Here is a 26080-nt window from a genome sequence, read left to right as displayed (position 1 = left end):
CACTAGGTTTGTGGATTGTAAACTATGCCCTGGCCAGCTCTGCATTAGAGAAAGGGCATTAATCTGGTAAAGGCTCTGCTCTCCTTTCAATATTCAAGTTAATTGTGTTTTTCTTCAAATGGTAACATCTGGTCCTCATTACCAGCTAAACATTTTTCTTTATAAAAGCTGGTTTTGAATCAGGCAGGTGTGACCACACTGACCAAAAATGTGATTTCTATTCTTAACAATTTAATTTCATAGTCCCCTAGTAAAATAGTTTTTGTAAATCTTTTCTTAATCCCCATTGAATTTATTGTCAGTTTTCAGATCTCAGCCAGGAAAAGGTGCTTGGGAAATGGGCAGCTGCCCTTTAATGTGTCAATGAGTTTATTCATTCAAAAATACTTGTTGAGCAAATAAATTAATAAAGCAGGACACAATGAGTCATAGAACATTTTAAAATATGACTTGGTTCATGGCCTCAGAGAACTTAAAATGTGGGGAGGCAAATAGCAGTCATCCAAGGAACTGAACGTGGCCATCAATATATGAGAAGACCTTTGGAAAAGGAAGCCACCCACAGGTGGGGAGATGAAGCATTTGAAAATGGATCAAGATTTTAAGTGGTTCAGACAGTGGGAAAGGTCAGGTGAAGGGAACAGAAAGAAAGAAAGCCTCCCCACCCTCTCTCGCCCAGTGAAGAAGTCCTTCATTTCAGTTGCCTCTAGAATCTTTAAGAGGTAAATGGGGAGAGGCCTTTCAAGGACATCCTGTGGAAGGCCTGGCATGCTTGGTAGAAAGTGAGTACCTAATACCTATGTGAGAAGGCATGGAATGTGTGAATAAAGAAATGACATGATCTGGACTGTACAGCAATTCAGGTGGAAAGTGTCACAGTAATTAATTCTTAAGGTTCAGCTGATTACATGGATATAATTTAATTGTATGAGATGTATGTCTCCTAAGATGGTTACATTTTTTTTGGCTAAATTTTGATTATATTATACAGAATTGAGTTGTTTCCAAGAAAAATGGGGTTTTATTCTTGTGCATGTCCTTGTTTGTGATGTAGAATTTTGAAAGGAGAATAATCGAAGTGTTGAACATTTTTGTTTTTGAGCCAGTAATCAATGAATCAATGATTGATACTTATACTCAGAAGCTACTTGGGCTGCTGTATAAGATATAAAAAGATCTATGATGTTGTTAACAGTCTTGGAAAGACTCCAAAAGGAGGGAAATGTATGTTCTTATTGAAGATTTTTTTATCCTAACATGGTGGGAGGAGGAGAGTTTAATGTCAAATGATCCAGATATATAAACATTTATAGGCATGAGTACAGAAAATGTTCTGATTCACGTTCTTTCTAAACAAGGAGACTTCCAGAAAAATCATTTTGTATTATCTATTTCATTCCACCTCTAGATTATCCTTGCTCTGGAATGTTGGGCATGGTGTCTGGACTTATTTCTGACTCCCAGATTACAGCATCAAACCAAGGGGACAGGAACTGGATGCCTGAAAATATTCGCCTTGTGACCAGTCGCTCCGGCTGGGTACTGCCACCTGCACCTCATCCGTATATAAACGAGTGGCTCCAAGTGGACCTGGAGGAGGAGAAGATTGTGAGGGGCATCATCATTCAGGGGGGAAAGCACCGGGAAAACAAGGTGTCCATGAGGAAGTTCAAGATCGGATACAGCGACAATGGCTCGGACTGGAAGATGATTATGGATGACAGCAAGCGCAAGGCTAAGGTAAGATCCAGGGACAGGGAGTGAAGGGACTGCCAGGAGGAAGTCCTACCTCATGTCCTTGACTTAGCTCAAGGACCTCCAGCATTTTCCTAAGGAAGCAAGGCTTCTTACTTCCTTTTAGCCCTGAGATCAGTGATCCCCAATTCTAGGGTAGACAGGATTGGGGTACAGGAAATGAGATCTGAGATAAACAAGGAAAAGAACTGTGTTGCTGGTCAGCTTTCTTTCCCTTAGGATTGGCAAATAGCTGGACACAGACAGCAGACAGAGCAGCCATGAGGGTGAGAATTGGGGCTGACAGCAGCTACCGGGCATGAACTCAGAATCTCTCAGCATATTATAATTTATGAGTATCAGTCAGCCCCTTTCCCTCCCCTTCTGTCACTCTCCCTCCTTTAAATGTATTTTTTTTTTATTTTGATTATGGTAAAATGCACATGAAATAAAATTTACCATCTTACCCTTTTTAGGTGTACAATTCAGTAATGTTTAGTATCTTCCCCAGTCCCTGAAAACCACCATTCTACTTTCAGTCTCTATGAATTTGACTCCTTTAGACACTTCATGTGGGTGTAATCATACAACACAAGGCAGGGTAAAAGTAGGTTTACAGTTGTGAGTATGCAAAACGGACTTTATTCTTGTATTATTGTTTATTAATTATTTTGTTATTTTCCATATTAACAATTGTAAGACTACTTTTGCCTCACCCTTTATTCATCCTTTTGTGACTGGCTTATTTCATTTAGTATAATATCTTCAAGGTTTATCCATGTTGTCAGAATTTCTTTTTTAAGGCTAATATTTCATTGTCTATATAGACTGCATTTTGTTTATCCATTCATTCATTGATGGACATGGATCGCTTCTAACTTTGACTACTCTAAGTAATTTTTTTTATGCACTGGAACCTTTTAAAATGCAGTTGGCTCTTGATCCACTGAAAAGAGAAGGGAATCTCAATATAAAAATATTCCAAAATTCACCAGAACACATGGTATGATGCTTTTTAACTGAATAGATGTTCTTTAGTGATTATGCTTAGGATGATTATTGAATTTATTTGCCTTTCCTGAGGACACAGTGTCAACTTGGAAGACCACAGTCAGTTTATATGTGGTGTGGGAATTGTAGTAAGATAATGATTCTTCTCACACCCAAATCAATTGGCCTTTTAGTTCCATTCTTCCCATCCCACCTTGCCTAGGACCTACTCCTTTTGTGAAAAGAAGATCCTAGCTAACAGAAGGGAATAATGTCCTTGCTTCCATTCTAAGTGGGTGTGGGAATGTGGCTTAATAGAGTGGCTCGAGCAAATGCATTGCAGGTAGAAAAACAAAAGCTGGGCAGTGCAGTCAGCTCCCAGTATGTCCAGACACAGAGCTCTGCAGAAACTGCCCTGTCCCCCACCAGCTGCAAGTCAGCCCCTGACAAGGATGGTGCTGTCACAAGTGTAAGAATTTCTCTCCCATTGCACCTCTCATTAACTTACATTTTCTAAAACATTTCCAGAGTTTTTACCATCTGTGTGCAACTACTTTCTCTCTTGTGTCCATTTCATTTTCCCTTTTATGTCTTTCCCTCTTGTTTTGGTGAAAGAATAAGTGAAATAAACAGAAAACTGGAGTTCTCCCTCAGAGCCAATCTCTGGAGGAGAAGCAAGCCAGTGACTTTATTACAGTGTGTTGCTGCAAATCAACAACTTCCTGGACCTACTGTCTCATGCCAGTGTGTGCTGTGACATGTTCTTCAGTTCTAGGTTTTAATGCAGAAAGAAAACAAATTACCATATGCTCTGGATAAGACACACCATATGCTTCCCTTTGTTATCTAATCATGTGTTTGTAAATCACTCTCTTGTAGTACATTGCTTGTAGAGTTCCACAAGAAGCCAACACAATTTTCAATGTTAATAAAAAATATCCATTCAAGATTGGGTGAATGTGTTCAATTTTATTTCTAAAATATGATTCTATCAATCACTATCATCTTCCTATAGTATTTTAGACCATGAAAGCTTCTAAATTGCTTATATAGAGCCTAATCAGTTATTCCTAAGTGCCCTTTCCCAGAAATAAAATCTTAATAATGAAAAAAAAAACCTGGTAAAACCTTCAATTTAAAAGCAGCATATATTTCTGAACTATATAAAGATATCCCAAACATACTATATTTCCCTGGCCCGTGTGGCTCTCAGTTGGAGTGTTATCCCATAACCAAAGGGTTGCATGTTCAAGTCCCAGTCAGGGCACATACCTAGTTTCCTCAAACTAGGATCAGACTTTGATCCCAAGTCTGAGAGTATATGGGAGGCAACCAATTGATGTTTCTCTCTCTCCCTTCCTCTCTCAAAGCAGTGAAAAAATGTCCTCAGGTGAAGATTAAAAAAATGCTATGTTTAAACTAACAAATGAAGGTTACCTCATCAGGATGCCAAATCCATCATATGTAACAGTAAAATGAGTATGACTTTATGATATGAAACAGCACCTCTATGCTCTGTCCTTGCTTCCTGCCCTCAAATAATGCATGGTGAACAAAATATATCAAAGTCTTTGAATTCACTAGACTTTTCAGGAGTAGATAGAAGATTTAAATACTCAAAGCCCTCTCTTTCTAAAACATGGTTAGTAAAAGGACACAAAGATTTTTCATAAATGATCTCATGCTAGCAAAATTAACCCAGTTCCATGTGGCTCTTTGTTGCTAACATTCTTCCCAGCTCATCACTAACAGCTTTTGTAGTGTATTTACAGTGTGCTAATTCTTTGCTTAAGTTAAAATTAGGAGAAGAGTCTGGGATTCCATAGATATAAGTGCTTTTCTCCTATGAATGTTGAAGCTATGTTAACATAGACAGAATTTTCATGTGTAGTAATGTTATTTTCAGTATAATTAGTATCTTACTAATGACACTTAATTGGGCCTATCAGTATATATCAGATTCTCAATTACTGGCAGCAACTGCAATTCTATCAAGAGTGTGGAACCCCATCCAACAGGGAATTTACTCTTGAAAATAATGGAAGAAAACCTTAATTGAGAGAAGTGGTTCTCTGTTAGCCATGTATTTTGAGATTCCTAGAGGTTTTTCTGAGTTGGAAAAGACCAGTTAATTTCCTTCTAGAAGTCAGAAAACCCCTAGTTATGTCACCACCGACCCAATTTGTCTGTCTCTTACATGTGTCCCCTGTTTTGCCATGACATTTCCACCACTGAATGATAGCTTTTTTGGCTATTTTATGACTCAACTACTGGGTGTGGTTCCCACTCCTGGGGCTGGCCATCCACTCAACCTGATCCATCAGGTCAGTAGCTCAAAATGAAATACATTTAAAGAAAACTTAATGAAACTAAATGTGTGGCATTGGGAAAGACCTCAATTTCCTGGACATCAGTGTTTTCATCTATTAGAATGATGATATTAGACTAGATTATTTCTTTTTTTTTAATATTTATTGTTATTCAATTACAGTTGTCTGCACATCCCTCCACATCCCTCCACCCCACAACAGCCGAACCCACCTTCCTCCCCCGCCTCTACCCTCCCCCTGATTTTGTCCGTGTGTCCTTTATAGTAGTTCCTGTAATCCCCTCTCGCTACTGTCCCCTCACCAAGCCCCTCTGGTTATTGTTAAATTGTTCTTAACTTCAATGTCTCTGGTTATATTTTGTTTGCTTTTTTCTTTTGTTGATTATATTCCACTTAAAGGTGAGATCATATGGTATTTGTCCCTCACCACCTGGCTTATTTCACTTAGCATAATGCTCTCCAGTTCCATCCATGCTGTTTCAAAGGGCAAGAGCTCCTTCTTTCTCTCTGCTGCATAGAATTCCATTGTGTAAGGGTACCATGGTTTTTGGATCCACTCATTTGCTGATGGGCACTTTATGTTGCTTCCAGTACTTGGCTATTGTGAATTGTGCTGCTATGAACATTGAGGTGCATAGGATCTTTTGGGTTGGTGTTTCAGGGCTCTTAGGATATAATCCCAGCAGCAGAATTGCTGGGTCAAAGGGCAGTTCCATTTTTAGTTTTCTGAGGAAATTCCATACTGTTTTCCACAGTGGCCGCACCAGTCTGCATTCTCACCAACAGTGCACTAGGGTTCCCTTTTCTCTGCATCCTCTCCAATACTTGTTTTCTGATCCACTTATGATGGTCATTCTGACTGGTGTGAGATGGTACCTCATTGTGGTTTTAATTTGCATCTCTCTGATGACTAGTGATGCCGAGCATCTTTACATATGTCTCTGGGCCCCCTGTATGTCTTCCTTGGAGAAGTGTCTGTTCAAGTACTTTGCCCATTTTTTAATTGGGTTGTTTGTCTTCCTAGAGTGCAGTTGTGTGAATTCTTTATATATTTTGGAGATCAGGCCCTTGCCTGAGGTATCATTGGCAAATATGTTTTTCCATACTGTTGGTTCTCTTTTTATTTTAATGCTGTTTTCTTTAGCCATGCAGAAGCTTTTTATTTTGATGAGGTCCCATTTGTTTATAATCTTGCTTTAGGGGACACGTCTATGAGGATGTTGCTGTGTGGAATGTCTGAGATTTTCCTGCCAATGGTTTCCTCTAGGACTTTTACGGTGTTACGACTTATATTTAAGTCTTTTATCCACCTTGAATTTATTTTTGTGTATTACATAAGTTGGTGATCGAGTTTCAATTTTTTGCATGTAGCTATGCAGATCTCCCAACACCATTTGTTGAGGAGGCTATTTTTGCTCCATTTTATGCTCCTGCCTCCTTTGACAAATATTAATTGACCATAGAGACTTGGGTTTATTTCGGGGCTCTCTGTTCAGTTCCATTGGTCTATGTGCCTGTTTTTATGCCAGTACCAGGTTGTTTTGATTACAGTGGCCTTGTAATACAGTTTGATATCAGGTATTGTGATCCCTCCTGCTTTGTTCTTTTTTCTCAAAATTGCTGCATCTATTCAGGGTTGTTTATGGTTCCATATAAACTTCTGAAATGTTTGTTCTATATCTATGAAATATGTCATGTATACTTTAATAGGGATTGCATTGAACTTATAAATCGCTTTAGGTAGTATGGCCATTTTGATGATGTTAATTATTCCAATCCATGAGCATGGTACATGCTTCCAATTTGTGTCTTCCTTAATTTCCTTCTTCAGTGTTGTGTAGTTTTCTGAGTACAGGTCTTTTACCTCCTTAGTTAGGTTTATTCCTACGTACTTTATTTTTCTTGTCGCTATATCAAATGGGATTTTTTTCCTGATTTCTGTTTCTGATGTTTCACTGTTGGTGTACAGGAATATATACCAACAATTTGATTTCTGAGTATTGACTTTGTATCCAGCTGTTTTGCCAAATTCATTTATTAGGTCGAGTAGTTTTTTGGTGGAGTCCATGGGATTTTCCATGTACACTATCATGTCATCTGCAAACAGTGACAGTTTCATTTCCTCCTTTCCAATTTGGATGCCTTTTATTTCCTTTTTCTTGTCTGATTGCTGTGGCTAGGACTTCCAATACTATGTTGAATAGGAGTGGTGAGAGAGGGCATCCTTGTCTTGTTCCTGATCTTAGTGGGAAAGCTCTATGTTTTTGTCCATTGAGTATGATGTTGGCTGTAGGTCTCTCATATATGGCCTTTATTATGTTGAGGAATGCTCCCTCTATTCCCACTTTGCTGAGTTCTTTTATCAGAAATGCATGCTGTATCTTATCAAATGTTTTTTCCACATATATTGATATGATCATGTGATTTTTGTTTTTGGTATTGTTTATGTGATGTATTATGTTTATTGATTTGTGGATATTGTACCATCCTTGCATCCCTGGGATGAATCCCACTTGGTCATGGTGTATGATCTTTTTAATGTATTGCTGGATGTGGTTTACCAATATTTTGTTGAGAATTTTAGCATCTATGATCATCAGCGATATTGTCCTGAAGTTTTCTTTCTTTGTTGTGTCTTTATCTGGTTTTGGGATTAGGATGATACTGGCTTCATAAAAAAAGTTTGGGAGTCTTCCATCAGTTTGCATTTTTTTGAATTAGACTACATTATTTCTAAGGGCAGAGTCATCATACAGTGTGCCAGTGAAGGGCACCAGCTCAGACTGCCTAGGTTGAATCCCGGCTCTGCCATTAGTACCTTATGGCTGTGGGAAAGTTGCTTGACCTTTCTGAGGCTTACCTATAAAACGAGTGTAATAATAAAACCTACCTTGTCAACTTATCTTGAGGATTAAATGAATTAATATATTTTAAGCACTTAGAACAGTGCCTTTCACCAGTAAACATCATAGGATATTTGATATATAAAAGGCCACTTCCAATGATAAGGCAATCTGATTTTTCTAAACTCGCTTCCCTTCTCCCATTCTGGACTGGATTAACAATGATGTTGGAAAAAAAGGATATAGGGAGGCTTATCCATTTTTTGAAGAAGAAAACAGGTGTAGTCATTGCTCCATTTGCTTATGATTTCCCTCAAGGATTTTCACCTTCCTGTCAATGTAAAAAAGGAAAATAAAATAATCCAACAGCAGCACTGGCAATGGGTAGCTTACCTCTGAAAAATGTCACAGTGAGTTAAAGTTAGGAACAGAGGTGCAATCAACCAGGTATCAGAATATCACCTAACAGACAGGGCTCTTGTTACCTTCCAGAGATGAGGTCTTTTATCTACAAATACCTCTAAATGGTGGAACTGCTTAAGCAAATAGCAATTTCAAGGTATTAGAATAACATAAGTTCTTGAGTAAACAGCATTTGTACTACATTAAATTTGCTATCTCTTACTTCAGCAATTAGATTCACCCTTCTTCTAGAGGACCTGCTCATTTAAGAGAATATAACAGGAGTAGTTACTGAAAATGTGTTGTCTGTTATAACCTCTGAAAAATGGCAAGTTCTCTTCCTGAGTCCTCCACCTCAAGGAAGTGGTAAAAGTGTCATTTCTCCCAGGCACATCAAAATATCATTTAAAAATGTGTCTCATTACTCTTGTTTCTGAGAAATGACATCTTTTGCTTCTTAGATGAGTTTTAATTGTTTGTTCCATTTCTCATTTATGAAAAGAATATCAAGCATTTACGAAGTTTTAGGATGAGCTCCATTTCTCTACCCTATTAAGAGTCCTGAGGAGAGATTCTTCTGCTGAAAGGGAGGTTTTATTAATAACTGATGTTTTTCTTTTTTTAAATTTTTAAAATATATTTTATTGATTATAGTATTACAGTTGTCCCATTTCCGCCCCTTTATTCCCCTCTGCCCTGCACACCCCATCCCACCCACATTCTCTGCCTGTCCTCTGCCCCATGTCCGTGGGTTGTGCATATAAGTTCTTTGGCTTCTACATTTCCTGTACTATTCTTAACTTCCCTCTGTCCATTTTCTACCTACCATTTATACTACTTATTCTCTGTACCTTTTCCCCCTCTCTACTCCTCCCACTCCCCCACAAATAACCCTCTATGTGATCTCCATTTCTGTGATTCTGTTCCTGTTCTAGTTGTTTGCTCAGTTTGTTTTTGTTTGGGGGTTTTGTTTTGGTTTTTTTTAGGTTTGGTTGTTAATAGCTATGAGTTTGTTGTCATTTTACTGTTCATATTTTTGACCTTTTTGTTAGATAAGTCCCTTTAACATTTCATATAATAAAGACTGGGTGATGATGAACTCCATTAACTTGACTTTATCTGGGAAGCACTTTATCTGCCCTTCCATTCTAAATGATACCTTTGCTGGATAGAGTAATTTTGGATGTAGGTCCTTACCGTTCATGACTTGGAATACTTCTTTTCAGCCCCTTGTGGCCTGCAAGGTTTCTTTTGAGAAATCAGCTGATAGTCTAATGGGAACTCCTTTGTAGGTAACTCTCTCCTTTTCTGTTGCTGCTTTTAAGATTCTCTCCTTATCTTTAATCTTGGGCAATGTAATTATGATGTGCCTTGGTGTGTTCCTCCTTAGGTCCAACTTCTTTGGGACTCTCTGAGCTTCCTACACTTCCTGAAAGTCTATTTCCTTGGCCAGATTGGGGAAGTTCTCCTTCACTATTTGTTCAAATAAGCTTTCCTTTCTTGCTCTTCCTCTTCTCCTTTGGCACCACTAGGATTCAGATGTTGGAATGTTTAAAGATGTCCTCTAGGTTCCTAAGCCTCTCCTCATTTTTTTGAATTCTTGTTTCTTCATTCTGTTCTGGTTGGATGTTTATTTCTTCCTTTTGGTCCAAACCATTGATTTGAGTGCTGGTTTCCTTCCTGTCACTGTTGGTTCCCTGTAGATTTTTCTTTATTTTACATAATACAACCTTCATTGCTGCCTGGGTCTTTTTTATGCTGTTGAAGTACCCAGTGAGTTCCTGGAGCATCCTGATAACCGGTGTTTTGAACTGTGTATCTGATAGGTTGGCTATCTCTTTGTTGCTTAGTTGTATTTTTTCTGGAGCTTTGAACTGTTCTTTCATTTGGGCCTTTTTTTTTTTTTTTTGGTCTCAGTGCACCTGTTACATAGTAAGAGGCAGAGCCTTAGGTGTTCACCAGGGCAGGGCAACCCACGTCACTGCCTTGTGATGCTGTATGTAGGTCCAAGAGGAAAGAGTGCCACTTGCTCCTCCCTCTGCTGGTTTTGAGTCACTTCCCCGGCTATCCACAATCAAATTGGTCCTTTCTTGTTCTGATTCCTGGGTGGGTGGATTTGTATACATTGGCCCCTGTGGGTCTCTCCAACGAACTCTCCTGTGAGGCTGGGAATTTATCCCACTGCCACCTCAATCCCCACAGGTGTTTTCAGTCAGAGGCTTTGAGGCTTTATTTCCCTGCACTGGAACCCTGAGTTGTGAGGTCTATCTCACTCCCCAGTTGTTCCTCCCAGTTTATCTGCATGTGAATGTGGGACTACCCAATTTGCAAGCCACTACCTCATCTGGTCCTCCAGCCACCACCTTGCTGGGAGTCCTCTTCACCGGCTGCCTATCTCCGGCCCTCCTACCGATCTGAATGAATGTTTCTTCTTTAACTCCTTGGTTGTACTTCCATACAGTTCAATTTTATGTCAGACTGTGTTTTTTGTTTTTAAATTTGCTGTTGTCCTTCCTTCGGTTGTATGAGGAGGCACAGTGTGTCTACCTGCGCCTCCATGTTGGCCGGAAGTCTCCTAATAACTGGTGTTTTTCATACTTCACAGTCCTTTGAAGGCAACAGCAACTATGATACACCTGAGCTACGGACTTTTCAACCTCTTTCTACACGATTCATCAGGATCTACCCCGAGAGAGCCACTCATGCTGGACTGGGGCTAAGAATGGAGCTGCTGGGCTGTGATGTGGAAGGTAATTACAATTTCCAAAGTCCCTTCTAGTTTCCTAATTTGTTTTTTTCTTAATTTCCTTTTTCATGCATTTATGCCCCTCATGGTCTTTTCCCCTGGGTGGTCCTCTCTGTGCCTGCCAGTCCGTGAGGCTCAACATTCTAGTACATTCTAGAACATTCTAACTTGCAAACAGTGCCTTCAGAATCCTACTTACATCTTGTTGCTTGCATAACTCTTCCCAGATTCTGTGGGGTTGTCTCCGTTGACTTCTTAAAAAATATTATTGATATAAAATTTACATGACACAAAATTCACCGTTTTAAAGCCAACAATTCAATGGCATTTAGTACATTCATAATTATTTATGCCACCACTACCTCCATCTAGTTCCAAAACATTTTTATCTCTCCAGAGTAAAACCCTTTATATATTAAACAGTTTTGCCTTAATTCCCTCTTACCCAATCCCAGGCAACCACCAGTCCCTTTGACATTTTTAGTCTTGTTTAGAAGTCTATGTTTGATCTAGGCTTCTGTAGGAGGTATTGACTACCGTCTCATACCAGCAGGAAGTAGCATTTGACAGACTGAGACATCTGGACATTATCTTTAATGAATTTCTTAGGCTGCTGCAGAGACACAAACCTTAACATGCATTAATGTATGTGAAAATACAGTGAGGTCTGTTTAAGGATGTTACTGCATAAACTTAGGTTATCATCTGAAGGTCATATCAAGGGTAAATTCAATTCCTACACTGACCTCATAACAGTTCTTGCCTCTGCATGCTTATCACATAATAAATGAAATTAATGTTTGAAAACATAGTGTGATAGCTGTTTATTGTACCATTTAATGATGTATTTTGTGCATTAGAATTCCCATTTGCCTTAGATTTAAGCATCAGTGAGTCCCCTTATACCAAATTTTTCATCCCTGTAAAAGTCTTTCTCCAGGTTTGTTCAAAGAATGGCTCCTGTTGGTACCCAGATGCTAATCAATTCAGCATCTGCCCACAGTTGTTTTGAAGAATGGTTTTTAAATATCACCTTCTTGTGGTTTCAAAAGTATGTGTGTTTTCAGCTACCCAAATGTAATTACATTTCTGAGCACATTAAATATCATAAAAATTTTCTTATGCACTACAGAATTTTAAGCTGTGAATCACCATACTAGTGAATAATTCAGAGATGCTTTTCTATGTGTCTATTTTAAAACAAGCCATTATCTCCAATTTTTTGTTGTGTAGATGTTTCCCTATCTGTAGCCATGTCTCAGACCTCTGAATTATCCAGTCACTAGCAACACAGCCCAAAATGACCATGTGCCAGACCTCTGGAAAATATGCCAAGAAAAAGATTGGATGGGCAGATTGAGCCTACTGCAGACTCATTCATTCAATTTACTGAGAAATGTGTTCATCTAGAAAAAGGAGTCTGCTGCTGAGACAAGTCTTTCACCTGGACTCTGGGAAACAACGATTTAGGAGGTGGAATGGATGGGTGGTTGAAAAGATGGAACCTGGTGACAGTTTGCCAGTGTCAGCTCTATAGTGAGGTAGAGATTGTTGGTGAAGGGATTTGCTGAAGATGTTTCCAAGCTCTCACAGAAGTGAGGAAGTTGCCCCAAGACATGTGAGAAACCAACATCTGAGAAAATGTCAAAGCTTTTAACACAGTTGTTGAAAGGGAGTGCTTTATTTTCTTCCTTAAATCCATTAACTGACCTTATTAAACATCTACTTCATGCCTTGATCTACTGGAGATACCTAGAAGGATACAGAAAGGGGATATGGTATACTCCAGCCTTCCCTGAATATCCACCCTATTTTGGGCTAGCACTTATGTTTGAGAAAAAATAGAGAACCATAAAAGATAAAATATTTTCAAGTATTCAAGTAAGGGCATAAAAATCATTTGCTTTCTACTTTTTTCAATTTAATCTTGGTACTACTCTGGGCCACTTCAATGTAGAACACCTCCTTTGTAAAAACCGCAAGGAATGCAAAAACCCAAGCAAGCTGAAGAGATAATTTAAAATACTTAAGTGGCACATTATCAAGAGCAAGGACAGCTTAGCAAAGACAAGCATCTGGATTGCCAGAAAGGATTCTATTAATTTAGAGGGAACAATAAGTAAAGCCTGGGGGCTTCCAGCCCAGATGGTGGAGTTGGTAGACACTATGCTCACCTCTTCCCATGACCACATCAAAATTACAACTAAATTATAGAACGACCTACCCGGGGAAGTACCTGAACACTAACTGAACAGAAGTCCTATAACTAAGGATATAACGAAGAAGCCACTTCGAGACTGGTAGGATGGGTAGAGACACAGAACAGGCTAGTCCCACACCCTTGTGTGGCAGTTGAAAATCGGGAGGGATATCTTGGCTGCAGTGGTTCCGCCCTGAGAAGCAAGGGGTCCCAGATCCACACTGGGCTCTTGAGCCCAGAGTACCAGTACCAGAAAGAGGAGCCCCCATAAAATCTGACTGTGAAAATCAATGGTGATTCCATCCATCTGGGTGAGACAGAGGACTTCTGGAAACACAGATGTTTTCTTAAAGGCCATGCACAGCCTCCCTCACTCATAGGCACTCACCCTGAGCTCCAGCAAAGGGACATTGGCAGGAGGGGCAAAAGAGATATATGGGTAGAGGCTGAATTGTATAGCAGAGAGAAGGATGAAGAGACAGCCACAGTTGTCCCTGTGCTGAACCCTCCTCTCATACAGCCAGCAGGCGAACATCATCTTTCCTGTGAAGAGCTTTTCCCCCTACAGGGCTTGTGGGCATCGGTGGGCACCAAATCTGAATCCAAATTAACCTGGGGAACACCACTTGCCCTACCATGGTGACTCCCTGAGATCCCTTTCCATGCAATTCTTGCACCTCAATAGTTCTTTCAGGAACTGGCAGCTGGAATCGGCCAGAGTATTGCCAGGAGCTCCTACAGCCACAGGCAGCCAGACTCAGCCTCCACTCAAGTCTTCTTTAAAACTCTCAAAGGTACTGCAGGAAGGAGGCTCCTGGCCTCTGTGTGCACTGTGCCTTTCGATGAGTGAACCCAGGCTGGACACTGGCATCAAATCTGAGTCTGCATTAACCAGTGAACACCACTTGCCCCAACTTGATGATTCCCTGAGACCCCACCCCACTCAACTGCTGTACTGCCAGAGGCTGTTTCAGGGGCTGGCAGCCTGCCTGGGCCCTTGAACCACTAGGGGCTCTTTCAGTGGCAAGCAGCTGGCCTCAGCCTGTGCTGCAGTATTTCTTAAAAACTCTTAAATGTGAGGCTCAAAGCAGGTGGCAGCTGGCCTCAAGTGCCCTGTGCCTCTGCATGAGTGGCCCCAGACTCAACACTAGCACCCAAACTGAATCTATGTTAACCTTGTGAACACCATTCACCCCACCCTGATGATTTCTTCAGACCCCACCCCAACCATCTCACATACTGCACAAGGATCTTTCAGTGGCTGTGCATTACAGGCAGCCAAGAGGCTGCAGGTGACCTTGGGGATTCCTGTGTCTGTTGCTGAGTGGTCCCAAGTCATTTACTGGGAGCAGCCAGCCTCAGTTTGGTTTGCAACATAGCCTCTCCTGCACATCTCCAATACAACACAGGCAGTTCACAACCAAAAAATAGTTTTATAGATTATACCACATGGCCCCAGTTCAGTCACAGGCAGAGGCTGACATTGACCTGACCTGGAGTCTCTCTCAAGAAACCCCAGAACCAATATACCCAGTAGCTAGCATCAGACCACAACAGAGCATTACCCAATTAGCTCCACAAATGGTACGCCCAAAAGGTAGTCTCAGTAGGTAACAGAGGCCCACTGTGGCAAATTCTGCTCCATGGAGTGACCCCCACATAGCAGCTTATATGCTGTGGTTATGGTCAATCCTCATGGCCAGTCAGCCTGAGGGTTAATCTAACACACTGATGTGCCAACAGCAGTCAAGACTCAACTACAGCAGGAGGGTGCACACAACCCACACAAGGGACACTTTTGGAGCACCCATCTCAGGGGATCAGGAAGACTATACGACTAGGAGTAGGCCCCAGAGGACATCTATCACATAACACCACTCTCCCAAGACTGGGAGACATAGCTGATCTAGCCTAATATATAAAAACAAACACAGAGAATCAACCAAAATGAGGAGACAATGAAACATGTGCCAAATGAAAGAACAGGAGAGAAAAAAAAAAGAACAACAACAAAAAGAATGGAGGCAAGGAATCTACCAGATATAGAGTTTAAACCAGCAGTTATAAGGATACTCAAGGAACTTAGGAAGAGAATTGAGGAACTCACTGAGAACTTCATACAAAGAAATAGTAAGCATTTTTTTAAAAGGATATAGAAACCACAAAAAAGCACCAGTCAGAAATAAGGAATACACTGGATGGAATCAAAGCAGATTAGATGAAGCAGAAGATTGAATCAGCAATTTGGAAGACAAGGTAGCAGAAAACACCTAATCTAAACATCAAAAAGAAAGAAAAGGTTAGTTTAAGGGACCTTTGGAACAATACCTAGCATAACAATATTCACATCATAGGGGTACCAGAAAGAGAAGAGAGAGCAAGGGATTGAGAGCATATTTGAAAAAATGGACATACAAGTCCAAGAGGCTCAGAGAATCTCAAACAATATGAACCCAAAGAGACCACACCAAGCCCTGGCTGGTGTGGCTCAGTGGATTAAGAGTAGGCTGTGAACTAAAGGGTCACTGGTTCGATTCCTGGTCAGGGCACATGCCTGGGTTACAGGCCAGGTCCCCAGTACGGGGTGTGTGAGAGGCAACCACACACTGATGTTTATCTTCCTCTCTTTCTCCTTCCCTTCCCCTCTCTCTAAAAATAAATAAATAAAAATCTTTAAAAAAGAGAGACAGAGAAAGACCACACCAAGATACATCAAAATTAAAATGGCAAAGCTTAAAGAATCTTAGAAACAGCAAGAGAAAGGCAGTTATTTTCCTACAAGGGAGCTTCCATATGACTGATTCTCAAAAAAAACTTTGCAAGTCACAAAGAACTGACACAAAATATTCAAAGTAGTGAAAAACAAGGACCTACAACCAAGACTATCATTTAAAATTGAAGGAAAGAGGAAAGCCAACATGGCAGTAGAGTAGGTGGAAGGTACACTCACTTCCTCCTGAGATCAAACTAGAATTACAATTAAGATGTAGAACAATCAACTGAACAGAAGTCATATAACCAAGGATTTACAAAAGATGCCACATCCAAACTAGTAGAAAGAATGGAGGGAAAAAAAAAAAAAGAAAGCCTGTCCCTGTGTACCCACATGCCCCAGCTGAGAATTCAGAGGGATATCTCAACTTCAAACCTTCCCCCTGAGGAATATGGTGTATGAACCCCACACCAGGCTTTCCAGCCCAGAGCACCACAACCAGGATGAGGTGCCCACATAACATCTGGCTGTGAAAATCTATGGGGATGCTGTCCACCAGGGAGAGACAGGAGTCTGCTAGAGACACAATAACCCTCTTAAAGGGCCAACACACAAAATCTTCTTTACAGCTACTACTCTGGGAGTGTGGAGCAGACTAGAGTCCATGAGGAGAGAGTGGGGTTTGTGGCTCTGTGAAGAGAGCCAAAGGGACAACTGCCAGGATAACTGAGTCCTTCTCCCAGATTGCCAATGCCATCTTTCTTGGGTGGAGCATTACCCTCTTTACAGCATCAGCCTGGGGGGTTGCAATAATCCTACCCTATGGACTACTTGCTGCCCTACTCTGCAGAATTCATGCCTTGCTGAGGGTCAGCTGCCCAGCCGTTGGGGTGCAGAGGTCCAGGCGGACTCAGGGGTTGTCAGTGACTGATTATGGGGCTTTGGAATAGAAGCCATTTCCCCCAATTTCCTTAAAACTTGACTGGTGCCTTACTCTCACAGGAGATCTGCTAGCCTCACCATCTAGGCAGCCAGCAGCCACACCCTCCTGACTCCTGGAGGTCCTGCCTTGCCAAGCCCAGATTCCCCAGGAGATCTGAACAGATCCAAGATAGATTGAGCTGTATGGCTCTGGGGAGGAGGCCACTCAACACCACCTTCCCTCAAGCCTGACCAGCACCTCTCCCTCATGTGAAATTCAATAGCCCTACCCTTTCAACTCTGGGCTGCTGTGCCCCACTGAGCATGGGCTCTCAGCATAATCTGAGACAGACTGAGTTGTGTGGGTTTAGGACAGGGACCATTATTCCCTTACATGCCCAACCAGTGCAGGGCATTTATTTCACACGGCCAAACCTTGGTCTCCTCGGGCCTCCTAAAGTCTCCTGGCTTCACCCTGATGACTCCCTGACACCCCACCATAACACAAAGGTCTGTGGGCACCCAGCAGGTTACCCTGTGACTTTTGGTGAGTGGCATCAGACCCAGCACTGGCACCGAGTTTAAAGCTATATCTGTGTTGAACACTACTCACTGAGAAAGTACCTCATGGAACTCAAATACTGCCAGTGACTATTTCAGTGACTGAGCTTAGGCAGGTGAAGTCAGGCAGAGGAGGATTTGGAGGTGACTTGCGCCTTCTGCTGACCTGATCCTAGGCTCGGTACTGTTAGAAGTTGGTGTTGGTGTGCACCTGCCTGCACCCAAGGCCCAACAGAGGTAGCCACAAATTGTGGATCACCTTGTAGTTCCAAACAGGTTGCTCAGCACTAGTCATAAGCAGCATCTGACATTGACCAGCATCAGAACTGCTCCTAAATGGCCACAGAACTAATATACCCAATGGCAAGCTTCAGACAGCATCAGAGAAGGATCCAATTAGCTTCACAAGTGGCATATCCCAAGAGGGGTATTGGCAGGCAACAGACCCTGCTGATACAAATTGCACTTCATGTGGTCAGCACCAGCATAGTACTTCATACACAGTGGTCAGGGTAGATCCACACAGTCATCCAGCCTAAGTGTTGACCTCATGCACAAATGGATCAGTAGGAATCAAGACTCAGTAACAACAGAAGGGCCAACATAACCCATACAAAGGACATTCCTGAACTCCTAGCTCAGGTGATCAGGGAGACTGTGCCACTGAGTCTCACAGCACACCTACTGCATAAGCCCACTCTACCAAGACTGGAAGACATAAAAGATCTACCTAATATACAGAAACAAACACAAAGAGGCAGCCAAAATGGTGAGACAAAGAAACATGCCCCAAATGAAAGAACAGGACAAATTTCAAGAAAAAAATGCAGGCAAGCAGTTTACCAGATATAGAGTTAAAAAATATGGTTATAAGGATACACAAGGAACTTAGTGAGAACTTCCAAGAACTTACTGAGAACTGTAACAGCATGAAAAATGACATGGAACCCATGAAAAATAACCAGTCACAAATGAAGAACACAATATCTCAAATAAAGAATACATTAGAAGGAATAAACCGTAAGTTGGATGAATCAGGGTATTAAATCAGTGAATTGGAAGACAGGTAGGAGAAAACACCCAATCAGAGCAGCAAAGAGAAAAAAGAACTTTTTAAAAGTTCTTTTAGGGACTTTTGAGACAACATTAAGTATAACAATACCCATTTTATAGGTGTACTAGAAGGAGAAGAGAGAGAGCTAAGGATCAAGAACCTATTTAAGTATATAACGCCTGAAAACTTCCCTGACCTGGTGAAGGAAAAAGACACACAAGTCCCAAACAAGATGGATCCAGAGAGGGTCACACCACATCATAATTAAAATGGCAAAGGTTAAAGACAAAAACAGAATGTTAAATACCTCAAGAGAAAGACAGTTAGTTACCTACAAGGAGCTCCCATAGACCGTCAGCTGATTTCTGAACAGAAACACTTCAGACCAGAAAGGATTGGCATGAAATATTTAAATTGATGAAAATCAAGAAACTACAAACAAGACTGCTCTACCCAGAAAGGCTATCATTTAAAATTGAAGGAGAAATAAAGAACTTTTCTTGACAACAGAAAGCTAAAGGAATTCATTACCACCAAACCAGTACTGCAAGAAATGTTAAAGGTGTTCTTTACAAAGAAGAAAAACAGAGGAATATAGTCATAAAGAATAAAATGGCAATAAGTACATACCTATCAATAATCACTTCAAATATAAATAATTTAAATGTTACAGTCAAAAGACATTGGGTAGATGCATGGATAAGAAAACAAGACCAATATGTATGCTGCCTCCAAGGGACCCACTACAGAATGAAATATACATGCAGAATTAAAGTAGAGGGATGGAAATTTTCCACAAAGCTGGTGTAGAAATACTTATATCAGACAAAATAGACCTTCAAACAAAGGCTATAGAAAGAGACAAAGAATGATACTACATAGTAAAAGGATGAATCAAACAAGAGGCTATACCCCTTGTAAACATTTATGCACCCAACATAGGAGCACCTAAATGTGTAAAGCAAATCTTGATGGACATAAAGGGAGAAATCAACATTAATAAAATCATAGCAGGGGATTTTAACACCCTATTGACATCAATTGATAGATCTTCCAAACAGAAAATCATCAAGGAAACAGCAGATTTAAATGACACACTAGATCAAAAAGACTTAATTGATATCCTCAGATCATTTCACACAAAAATAGCAGAATATACATTATTTTCAAGTGCACATGGAACATTTTCTAAGATAGGCCACATGTTAGGACACAAAACAAATCTCAATAAATTTAAGAACACAGAAATCATATTAGGCATTTCTTCTGACTATATGGTATGAAACAAGAAATTAATCACAAGAACAAAACTGAAAAATACACAAACACATGGAGGCTAAATAACATGTTACTAAACAATGAATGGGTTAAGAATGAGATTAAGAAACAAATCAAAAGATACATTGAAACAAATGAAAACAAACATACAACTCAATATCCATGGGACACGTAAAAGCAGTCCTAAGAGGGAAATTCATAGCAATGCAAGCCTACCTCAAGAAACAGAGTAAATCTCAAAAAAAAAAAAAAATCTAACTTTACACTTAGTGGAACTAGAAGAAGAACAACAAACAAAACCTAAAGTGAGAAGAAAGAAAATAAATATTAGAGCAGCAAAAAACAAAGTCTAAAAAAATTACAAAAGATTGATAAAACCAACAGCTGATTCTTTGAAAAGTTAAACAAGATTGGAAAACCTTAAACCAGACTTATCAAGACAAAAAGAGAGATGACCCAAATAAATGAAATCAGAAATAAAAGAGGAAAAGTAACAACTGACACCACAGAAATACAAATGATTGTAAGAAAATACCATAAACAACTATATGCCACTAAATTGGACAATCTGGATGAAGTGGATAAATACCTAGAAACATAAAAATCTTCAAAACTGAATCAAGAAAAAAACAAAATATGAATAACTGATTACAACTAATTAAATTTAATCACTTATCAAAAATCTCCCACCAAACAAAAGTCCTGGACCAGAGGCCTTCACAGGTGAATTTTACAAAACATTCAAAGAAGAACTAACACCTATACTTCTCAAACTATTCCAAACATTTCAAGAGGAGGTGATGTTCCCAAGCTCATTTTATAAGGCCAGCATAATCCAACATCTAAATCCATAAAAAACACTACAAAGAAAGAAAATTATAGGCCAATAACCCTGATAAACATAGATGTTAAAATCCTCAACAAAATATCAGCAAACAGGATCCAACTATACATTAAAAAGATCATGCACCAAGATCAAGTGGGATTTATTGTGGATATGCAATGTTGGTATAGTACTTGCAAAACAATAAATGTTGATATACCAAATAAAATTAAGAATAAAACCCACAGGATCATATCAATAGATGCAGAAAAAGCATTTGACAAAATCCACCACCTACTCATGATAAAACCTCTCAGCAAAGTGGGTATAGAGGGAACATACCTCAACATAATAAAGGCCATATATGACAAACCCACAGCCAACATTATACTCAACAGGAAAGCACTAAAAGCATTTTCCTTAAGATCATGAACAAGACAGAGATGTTCACTTTCACTACTCTTATTCAACATAATACAGAAAGTCCTAGCCACAGCAATCAGACAAGAAGAAATAAAAGGCATCCAAATTGGAAAGAAAGAAGTAAAACCTTCATTATTTGCAGATGACATGATACCATATACAGAGAATGCTAAAAAGTCACCAAAAACTACTAAAACTGATTAATAAATTCAGTGAAGAATCAGGATACAAAATAAATATGCACAAGTCAGTTGCATTTTTATTCACCAATAATGAATTATCAGAAAGGGAAACTAAAAAACCAAAGCTATACACAATTTTACACACACACACACACAAAATAAAATACCTAGGAATAAATTTAACTGAGGATGTTACTGACCCATATTCAGAAAATTATAAGACATTGAGGAAAGGAATTGAAGAAAATATACATAAGTGGGAGCATATCCCATGTTCAGGGATAGAAAGAAATAACACCATTAAAATGTCAATACTACCTTAAATCAGTCTATAAATTCAATATATTTCCTATCAAGATACCAATGGCATATTTCATAGAACTAGAACAAATGTTTCAAAAAAAATGTATGTGGAATGACAAAAGATCCAGAACAGTCACAGCAATCTTGACAAAATGATTGTCAAGAACGATGTTGGAGGAATCACACTATTTGATATCAAAGTATATTATAAGGCCATAGTAATCAAAATAGCATGGTACTGGAAAAAACAGACACATATATTAATGGAACAAATAGAGAATCATGACTTTATTAATATTGACAAAGGAGTCCAAAACATACAATGGAGTAAAGACAATCTATTCAATGAAAGCTGTTGGGGAAATTAGATGTATACATGCAAAGAAATAGACATATACATGCAAAAAAATAGACCACCTTCTTATACCATAAACAAGAATAAATTCAAAATGAATTAAAGACTGTAAACCATAAAGATCCTAGAAGAAACACAGGCATAAAATTTCTCACAGTTCTCACACCAATATTTTTACTGGTAGACCTTCTTGGGCAAGGGAAACAAAAGAAAAAAAATAAACAAATGGAAGTACATCAAACTAAAAAGTTTTTACATAACAAAGGAAAAACCATCAACAAAAATGAAAAGAGAATGAACTGAATGTGAGAACACTGATATATCTGATAAAGGGTTAATATCCAAAATCTATGAAGAACTTACAAAACTCAACACCGAAAAAACAAAAAAACAATTTAAAAATGGGCAAAGGACCTAAATAGACACTTTTCCAAATAGGACATACAGATGGCCAATAGACATATAAAAAGGTGCTCAATGTCAATAATCATCAGAGAAATGCAAATTAAAACCACAATGATATGTTGCCTCAGACCTGTCAGAATGGCTGTCATCATAAAATCAAAATACAACAAGTGTTGGTGAGGATGTGGAGAAAAGGGAACCCTAGTGCACTGTTGGTAGGTGCAGCCACTGTAGAAAACAGTATGAAATTCCCTCAAATAATTAAAAATGGAACTGCCTTATACCCCAACATTATCACTTCTGGGCATGTATCCAAAGAAACCCAAAGCAGTAATTTGAAAGAATATATTCGTATGCACTCCTATGTTTATGGCACTGGTACTTACAATAGCCAGGATTTGGAAGTAGCTCATGTGCCCATCAACAGATGAATGGATACAAAAGCTGTGCTACTTTTACACAGTGGAATACTACTTGGGCTTAAAAAAGAAAGATATCTTGCCTTTTGCAGTAGTACTGATGGATCTGGAGAATATTATGGTAAGCAAAATAAGCCAATCAGAGAAAGACAAATACCACATGATTTCACTCATTTTGTATAATCTAATGAACAAAATAAACTAGCAAACAAAATAGGAACAGACCCATAGATACAGGGATACAAAAAAGAGACTGACAACTGTCAGATGGAGGAGGGGGTTAGGAGGCTGGGTGAAAACAATTGAAGGGATTAAGGAGAAAAATTTAGAGACACGGACAACAGTATGAAGACTAGAGGGAAAGGGAGATGGGGGAGGTAAAAGAGAGTAAAGGGTGATAAATGGTGATGAAGGAGACTTGACTTTGGGTCATGAACACATAATAACAATGTACAGGTGGTGTATTATAGAACTATACACTTGAAACATAAATTTATTAACCATTGTCACTCAAATAAATTCAATAAAAATTTTTTTAATAAAAATAAAATTTAAGGAGAGATAAAGACATTCCCAGATAATAAAAAGCTTAAGGATTTCATCACCACAAAACCAGTGTTACAAGAAATGTTAAAGGGACTCTTTCAAAAGAAAAATTTTAAAAAGAACATAAATATGAATAAAATGGCAATAACTCCATACCTATTGATCATCACTTTAAATGTAAATGGATTATATGCTCCAACCAAAAAACTTAAGGTAGCTGAATGTATAAGAATACAAGAGCCATATATAGGGGTGGGCAGACGTAGTTGTTGTAATACAAATAAGCAATACAATAATTAATAAATTATAATATAAGAGTCAACTCTGTGTTTGTAGACTCACAACTGTAAGCTTACTTTTGTCTACCCCCTGCATGTACGGTTTACAACAGACCCTCTTCAAATCAAAACACACACTGACTAAAAGTAATAGGAGAATGGAAAAAGATATTTCATGCAAATGGAAAAGAAAACAAAAAGCTTGGGTTGCAATAATTATATCACACAAAATAGACTTTAAAACACAGGCTATTGAAGAAGATAAAATTGGGCATTTTATAATGATAAAGGGATCAATCCAGTAAAAGAATAAAACTCTTGTAAACACTTAGGCACCAAAATATTGGAGTGCCTATATACATAAAGCAAATATTGACAAACTAAAGAGAGAGATCAACAATAATACAGTAATTATAGGAGACTTTACCACCCCATTGACATCAATGGATAGATCTTCTAGACAAAACAATCAACACAGAAACAGTAGCCATAAAGGACTTTGTAAACCAGATGGATCTCATTGATATATATAGAACATTTTACCCCAAAGCACCCAAATATACAATCTTTTCTACTGCACATGGAACAATTTATAAGATAAACCAAATATTTGGCCCCAAAACAAGTCCCAAAAATTTAAGGAGATTGAAATCATATCAAACACTTTCTTCAACCACAATGGTATGAAACTAGAAATCAATTACAAGAAAAAAATGAAAATCACACTATCATATGGAGGCTAAGTAATATGCTACCAAACAATGAGTGAGTTAACAATGAGATCAAGGCAGGAGGACCCATGGACATGCACAACAGGGTGGGCATTGATTGTGGGGATGGGGTGTGGGTGGGGCAGGGGAGAGCAATGGGGGAAAAATTGGGACAACTCTAAATGAACAACAATAAAAAAATAAAATATATTATATTTAGCCATCTTTAAAAAAAGATACTTTGAGACAAATGAAAATGAAAACATAGGCCCAAAATATATGGGGCATGGAGAAAACAGTCCTAAGAGGGAAATTCATAACAACACAGGCCCACCTCAAGAAACAAGGAAGACTTCAAATTAACTATCTAACCTCACACCTAAAGGAATCAACAAAGAACAGCAAACAAATCCATAGTTGGTAGAAGAAAGGAAATAACAAAGATTAGAGTAGAAGTAGACACCATAAAGTATAAAAAATATTTCAAAAGATCAATAAAACCAAGAGCTGGTTCTTTGAAAAGCTAAATTGATAAAACTTTAACCAGACTCATGAAGAAAAAACCCATGAGAAAGGACCCAAATAAACAAAATAAAAAATAAAAGAGGAGAAATAACAACTGATACCAAAGAAATGCAAAGGATATACAAAAATAGTACAAACTATATGCCAACATATTGGACAATCTGGAAGAAATGGATAAATGCCTAGAAAGATAACCCTGTTCCTACAATAAATCAAGAAGTAACAGAAAATTTGAACATGTCAAATCAGTAATCAAAAATTCCCAACAAACTAGAGTGTTGGACTGGATGACTTCACATATGAATTTTGCCAAATATTCAAAGAAAAATGAACATATCCTTCTCAAACTATCCCAATAAATTCAAAAGGGTGAAGACTCTCAGATCATTGTATAAGGCCAACATTAGTCTGATTTCAAACCCTGACAATTAATTACAAGAAAGGAAAATTATCCTTGATCAACATAAATCCAAAAATATTCAACAAAATTTTAGCAAACTTAATTCATCAATACTTTGAAAAGAGCATACACCAAGATCAAGTGGGATTTATTCCTGGGATATAAGTTTAATTCAATATTCACAAGTCAATTAACATGATACACCACTTAAAAATAAAGGATAAAAATCATATGATCATATCAATAACTGCAGAAAAAGCATTTGACAAAATCCAGCATCCATTTATGACTTAAAAAAAAAACCTCTCCACAAAGTAGGAGTAGAGGGAAGGCACCTCAACATAATAAAGGCTATATTTGACAAATCCATAGCTAGCATTACACTCAACAAGGAAAACCTAAAAGCATTTTTCTTAAGATCAGGAACAAGGCAAGGATGTTCCCTTTCACCACTTTTATTCAACATAGTATTGAAAGTCCTAGCCACAGTAATCAGACATAAAAAAAATAAAAGGCATCCAATTTTTAAAGAAAGATGTAAAATTGTCATTATTTTTAGATGACATGATACTGTATACAGAGAATCCTAAAGATTCTACCTAAAAACTGTTAGAACTGATAAATGAAATCAGTGATATGGCAGGATACAAAATTAATATTAAGAAGTTTGTTGAATTTTTATACACTAATAACAAACTATCAAAAAGAGAAATTGAGAAAACAATCCCATGTACAATTTCATCAAAAAAATAAAATACCTAGGAATAAATTTTATCAAGGAGATAAAAGACCTGTACTGGAAAAATCATAAGAAGATACAGATAAATGTCAGCATGCACCAGGTCATGCATAAGAAGAATTAATATTGTTAAAATATTCATTCTACCCAAAGCAATCTATAGATTCAATTGCAATTCCTTTCAAAATACCAATGGAATTT

At 38.6% G+C, this 26080-nt stretch overlaps 1 protein-coding gene across 7 annotated transcripts in view; it reads left to right on the top strand.

The window, feature by feature from the left end:
* Positions 1-26080, top strand: part of NRP1 (neuropilin 1) — a 181944-nt gene that overhangs the window by 122593 nt on the left and 33271 nt on the right. For all 7 annotated transcript variants that reach the window (XM_071221245.1, XM_053922497.2, XM_053922496.2 and 4 more), the window contains 2 exons: positions 1409-1740; positions 10904-11048. In XM_071221245.1, the coding sequence (XP_071077346.1) occupies positions 1409-1740; positions 10904-11048 (477 nt within the window). The remainder of the gene's footprint in view (positions 1-1408; positions 1741-10903; positions 11049-26080) is intronic.

Source organism: Desmodus rotundus, chromosome 4 (genome assembly GCF_022682495.2).
Source record: "Desmodus rotundus isolate HL8 chromosome 4, HLdesRot8A.1, whole genome shotgun sequence".
Taxonomy (NCBI): Eukaryota; Metazoa; Chordata; class Mammalia; order Chiroptera; family Phyllostomidae; genus Desmodus; species Desmodus rotundus.
Note: the sequence above shows the minus strand (reverse complement) of the source record. Positions and strands in the feature narration are given on the sequence as shown.